General features: G+C 35.4%; 1 protein-coding gene and 1 non-coding gene across 5 annotated transcripts in view; both read left to right on the plus strand.

Annotated features, from left to right (window-relative positions):
- NEO1 (neogenin 1) overlaps positions 1-20,725 on the plus strand; it is a 224,345-nt gene that overhangs the window by 125,346 nt on the left and 78,274 nt on the right. For all 4 annotated transcript variants that reach the window (XM_065941673.1, XM_065941674.1, XM_065941671.1 and 1 more), the window contains exons 6-7: positions 2,697-2,851; positions 4,555-4,675. In XM_065941673.1, the coding sequence (XP_065797745.1) occupies positions 2,697-2,851; positions 4,555-4,675 (276 nt within the window). The remainder of the gene's footprint in view (positions 1-2,696; positions 2,852-4,554; positions 4,676-20,725) is intronic.
- Positions 3,921-4,061, plus strand: LOC136172821 (U4 spliceosomal RNA). Its single transcript, XR_010664145.1, has one exon. It is a non-coding gene; the product is annotated as a U4 spliceosomal RNA (small nuclear RNA).

The following is a 20,725-nucleotide window of genomic DNA, read 5'->3' on the forward strand; positions in this document are numbered from 1 at the left end:
AGTCACAAAGAGTCAGACACAACTGGACGACTGAACAACGACAGTAACCAATGTTTGAAAAGAGTTAAATTCACTATTGATAGGTTTCCCTGACTTCATGTAGTTATGCAGACTTTATTTTCTTAATTGCATTACTGTATTACTTCTTAATATTATACATTCTTATCCTCCTTGGCTTCTACTGCTTACCTGGGATTCTGCCTGCTCTCTATGCTCTTACTCTTCATTTACTCAAATTATAAAGCTAGTCTGGACTTCTTCCCAGGAACTGCCCCATCTAGTCAGTGCAGTAGGTTAGAAAAATGAAAAAAGAGGAAAGACGATCAGAAAGAAAGAAATAAAACTGCCTCTATTCACAAGCAGCATGGCCTAGGTAGATAATCCCAGAATTGTCTATAAAAAGCTGCTGAAACTAATGAATATGTTGGGCATAACCATGGGATAAAAGGTCAATATCCATAAACCAATTTCATCTCTCAATACTAAGTGAACAATTATAAACTAAAAAAAAAAAAAGGAAGTATGTGCCACTTACAGTAGCATCAAAGTTTTTGAAATACTTAGGGATACACATAACAAAATTTGCATATTGAAATATATAAAACATTGATGAGAGAAGCCAAAGATCTAAATATTGGAATGAGAAACCATGTTCATAGAAAGAAACACTCAGCATTGTTAAGGTGTTAAATTGCTGCAGATTCACCCCAATCACAATCAGAATTCCAGCAGACTGAGCACATTTTAGCCCAGCTGTTTTGTTTTTTTTTTTTAATGCTGCTGTTGTCATTTTTTGATATAGGGAATTCCTTGTCATTTGGAACTTCAAACAGAAGTTTGTAAGTTCCACTTGTCACGTATGTTGTAGGAACAGGAAATTATGGCATTATGTAGGAAGCTGAACTAGAGGATCTACTTTTACCTTTTAAATTCAAAATCTTACTTGAATCTTGTTATTTTTAAGTCAGTAATTTACAACTTTGGGTTAAGGGGAAAGGGAGATACTGGAATTATCAAGCTTTTCCCAATATATCTAATCTAACTCATCCCCAAAGATTCTGTCTCTACCTCCCACCCTTAAAAATCACTTCATGTAATGAAGAGTGTTACTAATGGAAGTGTGTATGTTTCAGTGAGTGAACTATTTAAAGCCTCTAATGTGACATTAGAGAAAAACACCTACTTCTGCTTTATTGACTATACCAAAGCCTTTAACTGTGTGGATCACAACAAACTGTGAAAATCCTTAAAGAGATGGAAATACCAGCCCACCTTACCTGCTTCCTAAGAAATCTGTATGTAGGTCAAGAAGCAACAGTTAGAACCAGACATGGAATAACAGACTGGTTCCAAATTGGGAAATGAGTATGTCAAGGCTGTATATTGTCACCCTGCTTATTTAACTTATATGCAGAGTACATCATGCGAAATGCCAGGCTGGATGAAGCACAAGCTGGAATCAAGATTGCTGGGCGAAATATCAATAACCTCAGATATGCAGATGATAACACCCTTATGGCAGAAAGTGAAGAAGAACTAAAGAGCCTCTTGATGAAAGTGAAAGAGGAGAGTGAAAAATCTGGGTAAAAGTCAGCATTCAGAAACTAAGATCATGGCATTTGGTTCCATCACTTAATGGCAAATAGATGAGGAAACAGTGAGAGACTTTATTTTTTGGGCTACCAAATCACTGCAGATGGTGACTGCAGCCATGAAATTAAAAGGCGCTTGCTTCTTGGAAGAAAAGCTTTTACCAACTGAGACAGCATATTAAAAAGCAGAGACATTACTTTGCCAACAAAGGTCTGTCTAGTCAAAGCTGTGGTTTTTCCAGCAGTCATGTATGGATGTGAGAGTTGGACTATAAAGAAAGCTGAATGCCAAAGAATTGATGCTTTTGAACTGTGGTGTTGGATAACACTCTTGAGAGTTCCTCGGACTGCAAGGAGATCAGACCAGTCAATCGTAAAGGAAATCATTCCTGAATATTCATTGGAAGGACTGATGTTGAAGCTGAAACTCCAATACTTTGGCCACCTGATGTGAAGAACTGACTCCTTGGAAAAGACCTGATGCTTGGAAAGATTGAGGGCAGGAGGAGAAGGGGATGACAGAGGATGAGATGGTTGGATGGCATTACCTACTCGATGGAAATGAGTTTGAGTAAGCACTGGGAATTGTTGATGGACAGAGAGGTCTGGCATACTGCAGTCCATGGGGTCGCAAAGAGTTGGACATGACTGAGTGACTAAACTGAATGTGACATTTGTATTTCTTTGGAGGGTGGGTTACTCATCAATCTGACTGAAAAGGAAGATAATGTCAGTCTTATCAATTCTTTTTGAATCGTAATCATGGCTCTTCCAAAATGGTTTAAATCTTAGGGAAATAGACTTTCATATTCATTTTTAAAGACAGCTTAGAACTTTCCAGTTTTTCAGTACTGTCAATTTAGTAAATATTTCTCAACAGAGAAACTCAGAATTGTCATTATAATTATTCTGTCAGGTAAGTAGACCAGAATATCAATTTTTAAAGATATGTTCGTAACATATCTTTAAAAATATGTTATGTTTTCCTAAAAAAAAGTCTCAAATAATTAAAAACTTTATGAATTCTGTGACTTTTTAATTGCTTGAAATGTAAATAGCTATTTTTACTTTTATTAATATCTTAATTTCCTTTCTATTTTAAAGCCCAACCTGAATTCCTGAAGCAGCCTACCAATATATATGCTCATGAATCTATGGATATCGTGTTTGAATGTGAAGTCACTGGAAAGCCAACTCCTACCGTGAAGTGGGTCAAGAATGGGGATATGGTCATCCCAAGTGATTACTTTAAGATTGTAGTAAGTATCTTTCAAAGAAACTTAGCTCTGAAACCTTTAAGTCCCTTTAAATGTAGTCACCAAGAGATCTGTTATCCATAGTACATGAACTGGTGTATTACGATGAAGATAGAAAAATTCACTTAGAATACTGTTATTTCATTGGCTGATGAGATAAAGCTAGCCCAGAAATGTTTTGGTAGCTCACATACGATCACAGAGGAAACCAGTGTTTGAACTCAGCCTGAAGTTCACATCCCCTGATCAATAGTCTAGTCCTCCTACTCAGACATACTAGCATTTTAAAATATAGCCTGCACCACTTTCTGGGTAATGATTATCCTGTGTGTGTATTCACATGTACCAGTTGTCTTCATAGCTCTGTAGTCAAGGAGCAGAAATCTGTCCTTGTTATACTGATGCTCAGGCCCTTCAAAATAAGTATATCCAGTGTTGGACAGTTGTGAAAATAGACATAAAGATTCTTTTAAAAAGTAAAGCAAAAGTAATCAATTAGCCTTAATCTATTAAGAAGACAGCCATGTCTGCTTTTTACTTAATAGATATATAGTAAATGCTGGTAAAGAATCTACCTGCAGTGTGGGAGACCAGGGTTCGATCCTTGGGTTGGGAAGATCCCCTGGAGAAGGGACCGGCTACCCACTCCAGGATTCTGGCCTGGGGAATTCCATGGAATGTATAGTTCTGGGATCACAAAAAGTCAGACACAACTGAGCGATTTTAACTTTCACTTTAGTAAATATTATCCACTGTTACTATTAATATTATCTAATATCCTTATAATAGAATTATCTAGGTTTTTAAAAAAATCTTAAGATACATGTATGACATTCATAGACATAATCAGAAGCAATTATAGTTGTTAAAGACTTAATGTCTAATTACAGATTTCTCACATAAGTACTTCATTCTTCATAGGAATACAGTTTCTATTTTTAAAATGCATAATGTTATATGTTACAAAAAAGTAATTCACAAGTATTTAATCCTAATTAAAAAGCAGTATGTTACAGTTAACTTAGCATTTTACTCTTTATCATTATTTTCATCCTATTATAAAAAAAATCTTAGCTTTGCACAGTGGCAGTATCATAGTCAATGAGGTTTATCTGAGGCGTGATTATTGCTAATTGAAAACTTTTCCCAATACCCCGCCATGACAACTTGAAATATAGTCGGCATTGGCAATTTTTGACAGTCACTACAGAGACCGAATTAAAAAAAAAAAATCTTAAACTTATGTTGTATTATATCAATAGCAATAATGATAGTTGACGTTCATATGGTACTTGATAGTTTAACAAAATCTTTTATATAGGGGGGCTTCTAATCTGTTATAACGATAGATATTAGAAATAATTTTAAGAAAGTGCCTTGAATTCACAAATTCAGACTTTCACTATGGTGACATAGTATTGCATGCCAGATATTCCACCAAGCAAAGGTATAAGTTTGCATACATTGCAGACATGCCTTTCTATAAGGATTGAATTTGTAATTGTTGATGATAATGTTTCCTTTTCTAGTCAGTTAAGTCAGTACCTTGTCATTAAAACTGAGTCAACATGTTCATAGGTAAATAATATTCAGTATATGAATCATATAATTGTACTTGTGTTTTTCTCTCCAGAAAGAACATATCCTTGAGACCTGAACTAATGTTCATCAGTTGAATCATAAAATTTTGTTTTTTTCTTCCTCAGAAGGAACATAATCTTCAAGTTTTGGGTCTGGTGAAATCAGATGAAGGGTTCTATCAATGCATTGCTGAAAATGATGTTGGAAATGCACAAGCTGGAGCCCAGCTGATAATCCTTGAACATGGTAAGAGGGACTGAAATAGTAAGATGAGAGAGATTGACTGTGTGTGAGGAGCTCATACCTATCACAGGACCTGTCACTCCAGGATACGTAGTGATTAATAAACTATTTATAAAGGCTAATATATGGCATAACTAAGAGAGAAAAAATAGCCATCTAAATTATCTCTGTTGTTTTAAGTGACTGAGAAAATTTTGGATAATGTTGAAAAGAAATTGGTATTAAGAAAAGAAAAACAACATTTATAGTCTTACACAAATAAATGGATACTCTTCAGATTTAATCTTATTTAATCTTACAAATATATTTCTAATCTATTAAAGTAGAACAACTTTAATGTTTATTTTGCAGTGAATTTTTCTTTAATTTTTCCAAAGTAAAAATTAACTTGCTTTTTCTGATTTTCACACACCCAAAAAATACTTATTAAAAATTCAGACAACATTGAGAAGTAAAAAGGGGAGAAAAAACTCATTTTGTATCAGTCAGGGTCAGTTCTAGGGAAACTGCAAAGTAATTTCACTTAAAACCAACTTAAAAAATTGAATATTGTTTAGTAAAAATCTATTAACTGTAACAGGGGGTTGAAGTACCAAGGAATTGGCTAGTAAGAAGTAAAAAGAATTCTAATGAATATAAAAGAATGGCAGACATAAGGAGCAGCCACTGGAGAGGATGTGGCTATGGTTTAATGGGTGATGGAGAAGTCGCCATGCTGCCATCCCACAGAAGCTTGCTAAAAAAAGACTACACCAGCAGAGTTGGGGCACTGAAGGAAGCTACTCACCAGCACTATGTACTGATAAGGTTTTAACACGTGTCAGGTGGCAAAAGGAGAAATATGTAAAGGGCTCAGCTTCATTTTTGCAGAGCAGGCAATAAAGTGTGAATGTGGAGCTTAAATAGTAAATTGATTACAGGCACATGCTTTAATCCCTGCCATCTAGGAGTACTGGGTATAGGCATGCATAGATGTGTATATGGTTTTATAACCTGTTTTCTTGCAACAGCATGCTGTGGACATGTTTCCATATCATTGAATATAGATCTGCATAAACATTTTTCATTGTTGAATAGTATATATGCTCTTTGTTTTATATAAATGATTCCCTATTGGTTAATATTTAAATTGTTTCCTGGTTTTTTTTACTACGATGAAAGAGTCTGTGCTGAACTTCCTTATATGATTATTTTCTCATACTAAATTATTAGAAGTTGAATTGTGAAATTGATGTGGATAACTTTTATGTGAAAAACTTTTATGTGAAACTTTTATGTGAAATTGATAAGGATAGCTGTTGGGTATACTATTTGTTTTAGCAGAAGTATTTTTCATTTTGTGCATTTCTCAAGAATGCATAAGGAAGAGCTGCTTTAGACATCTGATTTGATGTCTGAGTCAAATTTAAGTTCAGGTTCCACTGTGGTCAGAGAAGCTCATTGGCAAAGATGGCATCTACTCTGGCTTGTCACTAAAATAGCATATAGATTTTTATATACTGTTTTGAGATCGGGATGACAGAGGATGAGATGGTTGGATGGCATCACCAACTTGATAGACATGAGTTTGAGCAAGCTCCAGGAGTTGGTGATGAAGAGGGGAGCCTGGCATGCTGCAGCCCGTGGGGTTGCAAAGAGTCAGACATGACTGAGCAACTGAACTGAACTGACCTGTGTTTTATCCTTTTTGAAACAAGCTTTCAAAAACAGACGTTTTGTGAGCTAGTGGAAATTCTTAGTGACCTTGTCAGCTATGCATTAAGGATGCATGGATTCCAAAAAGAAGAGTAAATGTCTTGTTATTATTTTTGTTATTTTAATTTGCAAGATAAATATTTCTGTGGAAAACTAAAAGAGATTACAGCAATTTATAAAATCTTATCTCTACCTTTCTGAAGTTTTTGATATTGTAAGGGATGTGAGAGTTGTGCATGACTTGAATACCCAGTCCATAATAAGTGTTATTTTTCTAATTCAAATCAGGCAGCATACAGTTTAGGAGAGAGCAATTCTGTGTGAACAGGGAAGTTTTTCATGCAATGTGTTCCCTTTATGGGGCTCCCTAGTGGCTCAGACGGAAGTAAAGCGTCTGCCCGCAATGCGGGAGACCTGGGTTCATGATAGGACCAGATGTTAAAAAGAGGACCTGGCTCACTATAGAAACAGAATAGTTAGAGTGTCTGTTCCTTTAGAAAGGTGGCCTGTAAAGGCAGAACAGGATCAGATTAATCATGGCCTCGGTTATAAACAATCAAAGCAATTCTGTAGTAAGGGAGTCTAATGACAAAGTCAGATTTAATTAGAAGACAGTGGCCGAAGAAATATTGTTATAAGACCATGAAGAAATAATAAGTACTTGTACTAGAGAAGTAGAAAGAATCCTAATAAAGAGATGATAGTATCTAATTCAGACTTTATCAACTGATTGGATATAAAACATTATTATAGAGGAATCAAATATACTTCTAAGGTTTCATTTGGGTGACTGAAAAAATGATGCCTTTACAAAAAGAAGTTTAATTGAGGTGGAAGGAAACTTCTACTCAAGCTGTAAAGAACGTACTTAGAACATACTACCCTCACCTATGATCAAAAGCTGGATCATGTACAAAACCATAATTTCTATGAGACCATCAGGGAGCTGAGCTTGCGAAACAACCAAGTAACCTAAATTGCAAAGAATTAGACAACCTTCCTCTCCCAATGGATGGGTCATGAGTTGTTTCACCTTTGGTAGAACACGAGAGAAAGAGATGGCTGCCGTAGAAATGCATAAGAAGAAATTAACTAAAATTTTAACAGAATTTAGAAGACTAAGTGTGGACTAGCTTGGAATCACTGGGGGTCTCAGATAAAAGGGGAGTTCACAGAGGATGTTCAGTGTTAGACAGGGGACAAGGTAGAGACTCGAAAAAAGTCATTTTGGTGGAGTAGAGGTGAAGGAGGTGATCTGTGGATACTGGGAGACAGGTGCAAAGCCCCTCCCATTTACTCAGACTCCCTTAAGCCTCCAACCAGTAGGGAAGGGGCAGAAAAACTTACTTCATAAATTACTGGAAGGACATTAGAAGCAAGGCTACTCTGCTTCTTGGGGGAGGATCCTCTGGTCCCTAGGACACAGGCAGAGACCCACTGAGGCTGGAAAGGGTAGAAGAGAAAACCCTTTACCTCTGAAAGAAGTGCATAAAACTGCTTTGGGCCCTGTGATCCTACGCCAATAGCTAGGAGAGGTCTTTACTACTGAAGGAAGAATAGGGAACTACCACTAAAGACTGACACAAATACAGAGCAGATTCTGGCTGCCATAGAAAGAAGAGGCACCAGGCCTGCCTGTTACTGAGGCTGTATTGTGTGCTTAGTTGCTGAGTTGTGTCCGACTCTCTGCAACCCCATGGACTGTAGCCCACCAGGCTCCTCTGTCCATGGGATTCTCCAGGCAAGAATACTGGAATGGGTTGCCATGCCCTCCTCCGGGGGATCTTCCCAACCCAGGGATTGAACCCACATCTTCTGCTTGGCAGGTGGATTCTTTACCATTTTGCCACCTGGGAACCACCCATATTATACTTGATCTTAGCCAGAATTGTATTAGGACAACTGAAAATCCCACCTTCTCCAACCATGACCTTATCACCAAGTAACAGATATATTTAATGGTCAGGAGCTCATTCTTATTTCTGCCTTAAACCACCACTATTTTCTGTGGACTTACACCTCAATGTCTTATTTTATCTACTTAAAGATAGGATTTATCCCCTTACTGGTTTTTCCTTCTTACCAATTCCAGTTACTTAAGTTATTTCTAATAGAACCTGCATCTATCCTGCTGATTTTTAAAACACTTCCCTCTAATCTCAAGCTTATGTATGTCATTTAAAAATATGATAGTCTAAAAGAATCTGGGAAAGGGAACTTATATAGAAAAAATAACACTTCACAATTTTTGAATGTATGAGAAAGTGAAATATAAAATCAGTGTAGGTTGAAGGGATCATACATTATATGGAATAAACAATATGTTAGTGATTTGGAAAGAATTAAACTATATTTACCTTATATCAATGAAATAGAGTTAAAATTTAAATTAAATCCATAAAAATGTTGAAAGATGATAGAAGAGTCTCACCATTTACAGTACACCAGGATTTGTTAATTCATTCACCAGTTAATAAGCATTTAGATTATTTCCAATCTATCACAATTTAACTTATAAAAAAATGAAAGAATACAGATGAAAAATTTGGTGTCTCAGGATATAAAAATTTAAATGTTTTATATGTAAAGTATGAGAAATACTTCAACTAAAGAGGACAAGCAAGGGAAGAATATAAGAATTACAGAAATTTGGCTGGATGATATCACCGACTCAATGGACGTGAGTTTGGGTAAACTCCAGGAGTTGGTGATGGACAGGGAGGCCTGGCGTGCCGCGCTTCGTGGGGTTGCAAAGTCCAACATGACTGAGCGACTGAACTGAACTGAACTGAGTGTTGTGAATGTAACAAAAATGCATGCAAATGGATATGATAAAGTGACTAGCATAAGCATATAATTCACAATATGGCAAAGATAAAGATAGTTTCTAAACATGAGAAATGTTTCACCTCACTTAAAGATATAAAATTAAATCACTTTTGGTGAGATGCCATTTTTACCTAATAAAGATTTTATATATTTTAATGAACATTCACTATAATGTTCAATATTATGACTGGTTAGGGTGATTATGTTTATGTCTTTCACCCTCAGTGAAAATGTAAATTGTTACATCATTTACTAAATCCACTTGGACAATTATCTTAAAAATTACTGACTCAACCTATTTACTGTTGTTTTAGGATTTTTCCCTAAGGAAGGATTTTTTTTTTAAGCATGAAATTAGTTTTTATTTTGACCTCAAAATAAACATTTAACATTTTTCCAAAACTCAAGATGAATACTTAGAAACAAGGGTAGAAGATTATTTTTTTCCTTCCCTGGGGAAACCAGTAAGGCAGACGTTCTAACGTGGCTTGCAAGGCTCTTTCATTGGACTAATCTAGACAGTTAAGACCCGGAATCAGAGATTCGGACAAAAACTATTAATATCAGCACTGGTAATTAAAAGAGAAAAAGGTAGGGATACAGAGAGAAGAGTTAGGAAATGACTTGGATATCCCAAAGTAGATGAAATAGTTAAAATTAGTACAAACTTATGATGGAAAAGTTATTTGGCCATTAAAAACCATGTCTTTGAACAGTCTTTACTGATACAAGGAAAATCTTGGTCAAGTGGTAAAGTACAAAATAATATATATCAAATAATCCAAATTTAGTTGAAAAGATTAATATGTTACACATTTAGACATTCCCACACCAAAATGTTAACAGTGGTTATCTTTGAGTAGTGATATTTTCTCAGTTTCCTAAAATAGCTCTATATTATTTTTATAATTAGTAAGATTTTTTTTTTTTTTACTTAATAGCAAAGCCATCTTTCAGTCAGTGCTGCAGTTTAGAAAAGATACCAAATACATAATTTTGAGAACTTTACCAAAAACATCATGGATAGCAGTTAAGAGTTGCAAATAACACCCTTCACGAGAGAGCTGGGCTGTGTGCCAGGAAGTTAACAGAGCAAATTCTGATAAACCTCACTGATATCCTTTGATTTAGTGGAACAAGGGCCAGAGACTCAAGTAGCCTGCAGGAGAAGGGTAGAGTCTGACCACTTGGAACTTTTCCCTTTGTGTTCATAGCATTCTGAATCTCCATGAGCAAATATAGCATTTCCCAAATCTATTTGGCCATGGAGGTTTTTTTATTTTTATTTTTCAGTAGACCCATTAATATCTTAAAAGGTGCAATTTGGGAATCATCGATGTATAGGTATTGAAAGAAGGATGAACAGTATTAAAGTTGGCAAATAGTGGCCCACAGGCCATATCCAGCCAGCCTCCTGGTTTTTTGTATAAAGTTTTACTGGACACAGCCACAGACATTTGTTCACAGATTGTCTCTGTCCAGTCTGTGAAAAATTTTGACTCTATAATGCAGAAGTGAGTAGTTTAGACTGAGACCATATGTCCCACAAAGCCTAAAACATTAACTCTCTGGCCCTTTATAAAAAAAAAAAAATTGCCAGGCACTCTACTCTGATACGTATCCTTTAGCCCTGATAGTTTGTGAGGGTCAGTGAAAGTGTGTCACTTAAAACTTTTTAAACTTAAAGAAGTTTGGGCAGGTGGGGAAAAGCAGAAGAGGGGCAGGAGATTGAGGACAAAAGGACAAGAGAAAAAAGTCAGACTTGGTATGTGGATATCTAGAAGATGCACAATGATGACTAACTCCAAGGAGGACCTGTGATGGAGATCTACAAACTACAGAGAGTCTGTTAGCACATCTTCATTGCTACCTCTGAGACACTTCGGCACTAGAAACACCACGGAGTAAGTTACGGAAGGTAGAAAGAAACTTGTGATAGTGCTTATCTCCCCATACCTTGTTTAAAAGTAATGTAAGAGTATTTGAGGGTCTTTGACATAAAGTCTTATTTTTGTAAAAGGAATTTTCTGATTCTCCTTGGAAGTGTGTAGCTGTAAATCCTGACCATCAAGCTGTTGGCTAGTGCTTGGATGAAGGAAGGTACTTTCACGCACCCACAGTTTAACTGTGATTTAATTGGATAGCATGATTTTTAAGTAAATCATCACCTATGAACATTAAATGAAATTTCATAATTATAGTTAAAATATATGAAACATCTGTGCAACAACACTAGGAAACGGCTTCTAATCAAATTGGGAAGTGTTATTTGATAATGAGTATGTCTCAAACATACTTCCTTTCCACCCCTGCAGCTTTATTGATACATAAGTGAAGTCGCTCAGTCGTGTCCAACTCTTTGCAACCCCATGGACTGTAGCCTACCAGGATCCTCAGTCCATGGGATTTTCAAGGCAAGAATACTGGAGTGGGTTGCCATTTCCTTCTCCAGTTGAGACATAATTGACATATAAAACATTGTGTTAAGTTTACGGTGAACACTGAGTGTACAATGTGATGATTTGATGCACATATATATATATATATATATATATATTGCAAAATGTTTACCACAGTAAGGTCAGTTAACACATCCTTTTGTTGTTATGATACAAGCATTAAAGTTCAATATTCATAGCAACTTTCAAGTATCCACTACAGAATTGTTAACTATAGCCAACATGTTGTACGTTACATCCCTAGAACTTAGAACTCTTAAACTAGAAGTTTATACTCTTGGACATCTCCCCATTTCTTCCATCCCTCAACCCCTGGCAACCACCATACTATTCTCTTGTTTCTCTGAGTTTCATGTCAAACATACTTCCTTAATATTAAACATTTAAAATGTAATTTTTAATGTTTACACATGCATTTTTGGAACAGTAATTCTTGATTTTAGACGATTGTGACTTTAAAACTATTTAACATGGCAGTATTATTTGCTGCTAGTTCAAATTATGTCATTTTATGCTAATGTACTTTATGTTTTATAATCATGTTTGAATTTTTTTTAAGTATTAGCATATAAATTATTACAAGTATGAGTAGTAAGAAATAAGGTAAAATGTGTTTTTGTCTGTTAAATTTTTATTACCCTTTCTTCCTGTCAGTTGGAATTTAAAAATAGATTCCAAAACTATCATGTAAGGCTAAAATGTAAAAACACAAATGTAATTTTTCTCTGTACATTCATTCATGTCAAGTCTGATAATTGGCAGTTTTTTAGTTCCAGTAAGGGAAGGTGGGTTGATGAAAAGGGAGTAATGTGAACTTGTTTTTAGTAAAGGAAATTCATACTTTACCAACTCATTAAATGACTTCTAGGATATTATGGCCATGGTAGATAAGGATACATAGCGAATTTTACTTTTTTTTTTAACAGAAGCATTTGTAAAAAATTCCATTTTGTATCTGAGGTAAATACTGAATAGGAGAAGGTCTGGAATAAGTGACTAATGACCTGGCATGGTTAAAAGTTGGCTAGATAGCAGGAAATTGTTAGTCATTGGTGGAATATTTTAAATCTGATGCACTAGAATGTATAATAGTTGGTGTTGATTTTAATTAAAAGATTAATTCCAGTCAGTTTTTTGCTTTTTTGTACTAGTAATTATGGGCTTCCCTAGGGCTCAGTGGTAAAGATTCTGCCTGCCAATGCAGGAGACATGGATTTGATCCATGGGTCAGGAAAATCCCCTGGAGAAGGAAATGGCAACCTACTCCAGTATTAGTGGCCTGGAAAATCCCATGGACAGAGGAGCCTGGAGGGCTACCATCCATGGGGGTCACAAAAGAGTTGGACACAACTTAGTGACTAAACAACAGCAACAACTAGTAATTATAACTTTAAGAAAACTCTAAACTCAAGATAGCTGTGTTGAAATTTGACTTCTTAACATGAATTCCATGTCTAGGAGCTTTCTAATATTGAAAATGCATCTAATCTCTATCACTGGGTTCTGGTTCTTATCTGGCATTAACTTGCTGAGTCATTGGATCAGGTACTGAAATTCTGTAATTTTTTTTTTTCATTTATTTTTATTAGTTGGAGGCTAATTACTTTACAATATTGTAGTGGGTTTTGTCATACATTGACATGAATCAGCCATGGATTTACATGTATTCCCCATCCCAGTCCGCCCTCCCACCTCCCTCTCTACCCGATCCCTCTGGGTCTTCCCAGTGCACCAGGCCCGAGCACTTGTCTCATGCATCCAGCCGGGGCTGGTGATCTGTTTCACCCTAGGTAATATACATGTTTCGATGCTGTTCTCTCAAAACATCCCACCCTCGTCTTCTCCCACAGAGTCCAAAAGTCTATTCTGTACATCTGTGTCTCTTTTTCTGTTTTGCATAGAGGGTTATCGTTACCATCTTTTTAAATTCCATATATATGTGTTAGTATACTGTATTGGTCTTTATCTTTCTAGCTTACTTCACTTTGTATAATGGGCTCCAGTTTCATCCATCTCATTAGAACTGATTCAAATGAATTCTTTTTAATGGCTGAGTAATATTCCATTGTGTATATGTACCATAGCTTCCTTATCCATTCGTCTGCTGATGGGCATCTAGGTTGCTTCCATGTCCTGGCTATTATAAATAGTGCTGTGATTTTTAAATTTTATATATAATTAAAGAATTAAATGATCTGAGGTCCTGCATTACTCAGATAATCTGTTAAATGTAGTTTTAGAAACAGATGCATTAAATATAAGGTGCTTTTCAGGACACCCTTTCTGTCTAGGTATTAAAATAAATAGATACATTATTTGCAGAAAGATTAAGGCATTCCCAGTTAATAATTTTATGTTACCTACTACAGTGTGTATAATGAAACAAACCTGATGCTCAAAATCTGAAGTATTGGCTTTATGTCTCAGCCCTAAGATGAGGTAATCTCTATGAGTATCAGTTTTCTTATCTTTATAGATAAGAAATAATAATAATATGAATAATAATCAATAGTATAAACAATAATCTTTGCACAGTACACGTCTGAGGGGGAAAATGGAATGATATATGTAAAGTATTTTGTAAATTGTAAGTACTCTAAGGTAGTAGTAATTTGAAAGAGTATGCAAAGGCAAACTACTGAATGGGAATTCAATTGTCATTAAAGCAAATCAAAGTGCATATAAAAGGCTAACTTCATGAAGCAAATTTTGAGGATTTTTTTTTTAAGAGACAACAAAAATCCATTCAATATTCAGTTATATCATTAAAATTTGTAAAATAGGAGAAAAGATCTGTGTGACCAGATTGCAAGGTATTGGAAATAAAACTAAGCTTGGCATGAAAGTAGATGAACATAATACATTCATGGTCAAAACTTAGAATGCATGATTGACTGAAATAAAAATAAATGGACTTTTAATCCTTCCCCAGTCTCACTTTCTAGAGACAGCCCTTGTTAACAGACATTGTATATGTGTTTATTCATTCAGTAAATATTTGTTGGACAGAATTCTGTATGTGATATAAAATTCTATATGCATTGCACTACGTGGTGGGGATTAAATAATCAACAAGCAGATATGATTCTTTGCCCTCATAGTGCTTCCATTGTATTAACAGAGACAGACCTTACGCAAATAAATAAACAAAATTAATTAATTAATTCTTGTGTGTACTTAAGGAAAATAAAAAGAATGCTCTGATTAAGAGTTATTGAGGGTGTATTGAGAGTTACTTTAAATAGGATAGACAGAGAGGCATTTCTGATGGGCTGTGCAAGTTGGGACCTGAGCATTACAGTAATTTTCTCTCTATATATATATGTATATATGTGTGTATTTGCGGATATGAAATCATTTTTTGTGATTTTATCAAATAGTATTTTATGTACATGTCAGTACTTTAAGGTTTACCTTTTTTGTTTTAACTTCTCTATTCTCATCAGACTTGAGTATGAGGAGGCTAGTGTTTTGCATTCTTGATGACAATATAAATTTTTTTGAAATGTAATTTAATAATTTAGAATTCACACACCCTTTCATCATATAATCCTCTTTATAATTTGTCTTGGGGAAATAGTTACTAAATATTTAAAGATATTTGTGTTAGACTAGCATAAATCTGGAAACAATCCAATCATGCAGCCAATAAGAAGGCTGATTATTAATAAATACATGAAGATAATGTAATACCAGATACCTGTTAATAATGTAGATCTATATAAGGTAAATAAGGTAGATATGGGGAAATACTCGAGTTATATTACCAATAAGGCAAGTTGCAGAAAAGATTTGTGGAAATAGTAGGAGAGAAGGCTTTGGATTTATGCATGCTTGTATGTGTGGTGGCAGTGGTTTAGTTGCTAAGTCACATGTGACTCTTAAAACCCTGTGGACAGTGGCCTGCCAGGCTCCTCGGTCCATGGGATTTCCCAGGCAAGAATACTGCAGTGGGTTGCCATTTCCTTCTCCAAGTGATCTTCCCGGCCCAGGAACTGAACCCACATCTCCTGCACGCAGCAGGATTCTTTACTGCTGAGCCACCAGGGAAACCCCAACAGATAGGTAACGGTGGTGGTGTAAGAAAGTTTTAAAAATCTACACAAGAACTTGTTGACTGTGATTATATATGAGGAGTAGGACTGGAAAAATCTAAAGATGAGGAGAGAACAAACAATGTACCATTGTAAGTTTTTGAAAAGCCAAGTAAAAACTATTAGAAATTAAGCTTGGAATATTGCAATCAGGTCTATACATAGTGATTTTGACTCTTTTTAAGTCAAAAAAAGTGCTTAGTGTTCAGGATAGTTTAAAACTTTATGAGTTTTTATTTCTTGAAAGAAAATGCTTTGTGAGAAAAATATAGGTTTTTAACAGTTATTTGGCAACTACCTCCAAATAGCTTATCTTCTTATCTCCAAATATAACATCTTCTATTACAACATTTTTCCATTGGAAGGTGAATCATGTCATATATATATACTAAGACCGTCAGTGTAATTCATTAAAATGTTGAAAGCAATTTTGTTTTGGTAAGCCAGGTATTTTATTGAATACACATACTGTGTGAATGAAATTCATAGTTACTAATCCTACTTTGTAGGCCATCAGAAAAAGAATGCACACTCACGGAGAGTTAAGCGGGGCTGGACCTTGGAGACCTGGATATCTAGTCTAGCTGAGCTGGAGTCTTAGTAGTGCCTCTCCTTGTATCACAGAGCTGGCTGGCATCAAAGTTAGGACTGATAACTAGGTTTTCAGTTTCAAAATTCACTTTTATCTCTTAAGAAAGCTTGATGTTTTAAGACCCGTGTCTTAAAACATGGCAAGGATGGCCATGAATCTGATTTGCCAGAGGCATTCTAGTTTATGTCTGTTGTCCCAGCATAATTATCAGACGTGCCTTTTGTTCACTCTCAGAGTTATCTGAGTATGGATGGTATGTTCTGTAGTCACTCCAATATTTCTAGTGTATTGAATCTAAAAGGTTCTAAACAGTTACTAGGGTAGAGGTTTTTTATTATGAATGTAACAAATTGCAGTACAAGCTATGCTAAATGCCAAAATGCTACTGTAATTCTGAATGGGAATAAGTGCTATCTGCTGGATTTGACAAGGAAGGAAGACTTCTTGGAGAATATGGCATTTAAACTTAGCATAGAAGGATGAATGGAATTTTAAATTGGCCATGTTACACAAAGGGGAAAAAAGGATGACATTTCAGGTGTATTAAGTAAGAAGGCTCAAACTGCATTTGAACAGTAGAAAGCAGCATAGTTTAGCATTCTCAGAAATACAGGGTTGTACATTGTGGAAGGTGTATATAAACCAGACTAATACCAAGTTAAAAGGTTGGAATTTTTTGAGTACCTATTATACCCTAGCAATTTTCAAAAGTACATGATGAAACAGTAGCACTTTAGGAGGATTGATGTATTAGAAATACATTGAATGAGTTTAGAGAATAAAATAATGGTATCTGTGATACTGATTAGGAGAATTTTCTACCAAATCAGATATCATGTTTGAGACCCTCAACTAGGTGCTGACAGTGAAAAGAGAAATTCTTTTTATCCCTCAATGGCTCATATATGGGAAATGTTTATTAAATGGCAGGTAGATATTTCCACAAGGAAAATAGACAAGATTTGTGATTTTTTTTTAATATATTTAACATAAGGGAGCTGAAAAGATTGAAGTTTTATACTGAATACAGGTAAAGAGATTCTCTGTATAAAACCAAGGTTATGCTCTTAGTTTACTTAGGTTAGGAAGTTTGTCAGCATTTCTGATAGGTTGTTCTAGACTCTTTGCTACCCTGTGGACTGTAGCCTGCCAGGCTTCTCTGTCCATGGGATTCTCCAGGCAAGAGTACTGGAGTGGATTGGGTTGCCATGCCCTCCTTCAGGGGAGCTTCCTAACCTAGGAATCCAGCCAGTATCTCCTGCTTCTCCTGCATTGCAGATGGATTCGTTACCCACTGAGCCACCTGGGAAGCCCTCAGATAGCTCTGGGGAGGTAGAAATAGAATTAAAGTATGATTAGTTTGTTTAACATTTAAACAAACATGACATTTCATCTGTGTCAGAAGTCATGAATTTAAGACTAGGACTTGTGAGGTCCAGGTAATAACTTAGTGCCTTAATTATAATTTTTGGCATTTAACAGTTAAATAGAAGTTTTGCAGGTGACCTTTCTGGACACAAAAGTGGATTTAGAGATTATCAGAGAGTAGATTTGAATTTGAATTGATGCTATTATTTTGTTTTAAAGAAAGAATCTATTATGCAGTGCTAAAACACCAGAAGGAAGATAGTATGTTTGAATATCTTTTAATTGGTAGCTCTATTTAAAAGATGCTAAATTATACAATAATGTCATAGTTGGCAGAAAATCATTTGGGTCTAAAAGACATCACTGACAATCTGGCTGCTTGATTTCATATAATTTCAGTGCTGGATCAGAGTATTTCATTTCAGATTTTAGTGTTGTTGAAAATATCTCCCTGTTGACACATCCGTAAGAGAGAATTAGACATAAAAAGTATAGTATAATTTGATATGCATTTTGAGAAATATTTTTCTATAGTGTTAGCATTTTAAATGTTACTACTGCCTCATAACTACTATAATGTCCTAATATTTTAGCTGTATGCATATTTTTTAAAAAACCACAGTCTTTATTCACCACCAGCATTACTCTCTGAGGTTCCTCTTACAGTTATACCACAAGTGATAGAAAGAATGTGAAAGACATTTTAGCTGGCTTCTAGTTTGATGACAATTTTCTCCTAATATTTAGAGCTCCTCTTCAGTTTACACTCCTTTACAAATTTTAGTAGTTGTAGTTTCTTGACAGTTTCTTGTAGTTTCTTGTTAAAGATCTGGATAAGGTACTTCTTGTACTCTGTTACATTTCATACAATCTGAGGAAATAAAAACTGTCAAGAGTTTAGACTAATGAATCTTTAAAAATGTTGTGCTGTCTTGGGAAATTGTGATTAGATGTTAATGTAAATCATTAAGCACACTGGAACAAAGTCAGTTTTCCCTTTTTATTTAGTCTAAATGGGTAATGAACAGAAATACCTAACACGTTTTGTCTTCCCTTTCCTCTTGGGTTTTGGAATCTTTTTTAGGAGACAGCATTTTGATTTAGGATGAAAGGAAAGAAAGCTATCTTTTTTCTGGGCTCACTGCTGTGATTGGTGCGTCATTAGCGACTGGCACACCTCTTTTAATGAGTGCTTTTGATGTCAGGAAAATGTCAGATGATTTCCTTAAAATTGAAAAATCTCTCCCTCACACAAGAATGGGAGGAGTGTTTAGTGTTCATTTTGTTTTATAACTTCCTTCAATTGTTTATATAAGTCGTTTGTTTCAACCAGTGGTTCACTGCCGGGGCTGCTTAACAAAAGATACACCTACTAAAACGTCCAGTAGCGCGCCTTCCTCTGGTGTCAGGTTAGTTTTGCTCCGCCTTTGGGACTTAGTCCCTCAGAGGAGGAGCTTTGAAGTCTGTGGAAGCACTCACATGCAGCTCTGTTCCCTTTCTTTGAAACTGAACACTCAAAATAAGTAGCCTTAGCCAACCATTTTTTTGAGTATATGTTCACATTTGCATTGTGCCCCTAACCAGTCTCTGCAGGTATTTGGATAGTTTTTAATTATTTCCTTTTGGAGTATGTTATTCTTCTGTCACACCAGAAAGACCAATACTGAATTAATACGACTTCATTTGGGCTTCAACTGTTGGGAGCTCCTTTTAGGATTTTCTATTCTGCTCCCTCCACCTTCCCTGTATAGCAATTATATTACATCTACTGTTCCCTTACTGTTAGCAGATGACTGCATTTCTCATTTCACTGGAATTTGAGATTCCTTTTGTGATTTAATTCATGGTTAGTTTTTTGGTGACAGTTCTATGGGTGTTAACGTTTACTGGATGTTATGGTTTATAAATATTAGATTAAATCTTTTAAGTATGTTTGTAAAATTCTTCACAGTTTCATCTAGTTTTTGTCTACTAAATCTGCCAATTTCTAAGAAAGGTGTGATTATGGATTTGTTCAACTCTGGTGTTTCTATTATTGCGTTACATATTTGGGAACGATGTTGTTAATATATTAGGAATCCTGACTTAGCTTCCTGATGTGATTACTATGTTTCATGCAGTGTCAGACACCATGGGTTATAAGATGCATCCAGGCTTCAGAGATATTAAAATGTAAAAGAAAAAGTGCATCTTAGAATTTAAAAAGCAGGGTATTTATTTTATCAGCAGGAAGCGTTCATTTTGCCCAAATTCTTATTAACTTCAATTATGTTCTGTCCACTGTTGACTTTACTATGCCTGCTTTCTTTTTAACAGCATTGCCTGATATCTGTATTTTCTAGTCTTTCATTTTCATACTTTTGTTCTTATTTATTTTATAGTGAAGTGAAGTGAAATTTGCTCAGTCGTATCCGACTCTTTGCAACCCCATGGAATTCTCTAGGCCAGAATGCTGGAGTCAGTAGCCTTTCCCTTCTCCAGGGGATCTTCCCAACCCAGGGATCAAACCCAGGTCTCCTGCATTGCAGGTGGATTCTTTACCAGCTGAGCCCCAAGGGAAGCCCTCCCCCCCCCCCTTTTTTTTTATTTTATGGTTATTGACTGTAGACCTAGCTTTTCACTTATTGTCTTTATGTTCTTGTAAGTCTTGCCAACCCACCTTAATTTGTTTCTATTTATCAAATAGTTATCTTGAAATTTGATATACATATCCACCCATATTTTCTCCCAGCAGCACTTAGGGTTAATCATGATCTCTCCCCCTTCACCAGATAATTACAAAACTTCACCATGCTTTCACTGCTTTCTTGGTCACATATGGTACCTTCCCCCCAAATACATTCTTTGGATTACAATTTCTGCTTTCTTGGAATTGTTGTTTTTAATTTATTTTGCTATGTCATCATACATTTTTTAGAAAGGATGTGTGAGAAATTTTCAAGACTACATATTTGAAAATACATTATTTGCTCTCTTTTAAGGTTTCATTGTCTTTTGGCATACTGTTGAAAATCTT

The sequence above is a fragment of the Muntiacus reevesi genome, chromosome 7, assembly GCF_963930625.1.
Source record: "Muntiacus reevesi chromosome 7, mMunRee1.1, whole genome shotgun sequence".
Lineage (NCBI taxonomy): Eukaryota > Metazoa > Chordata > Mammalia > Artiodactyla > Cervidae > Muntiacus > Muntiacus reevesi.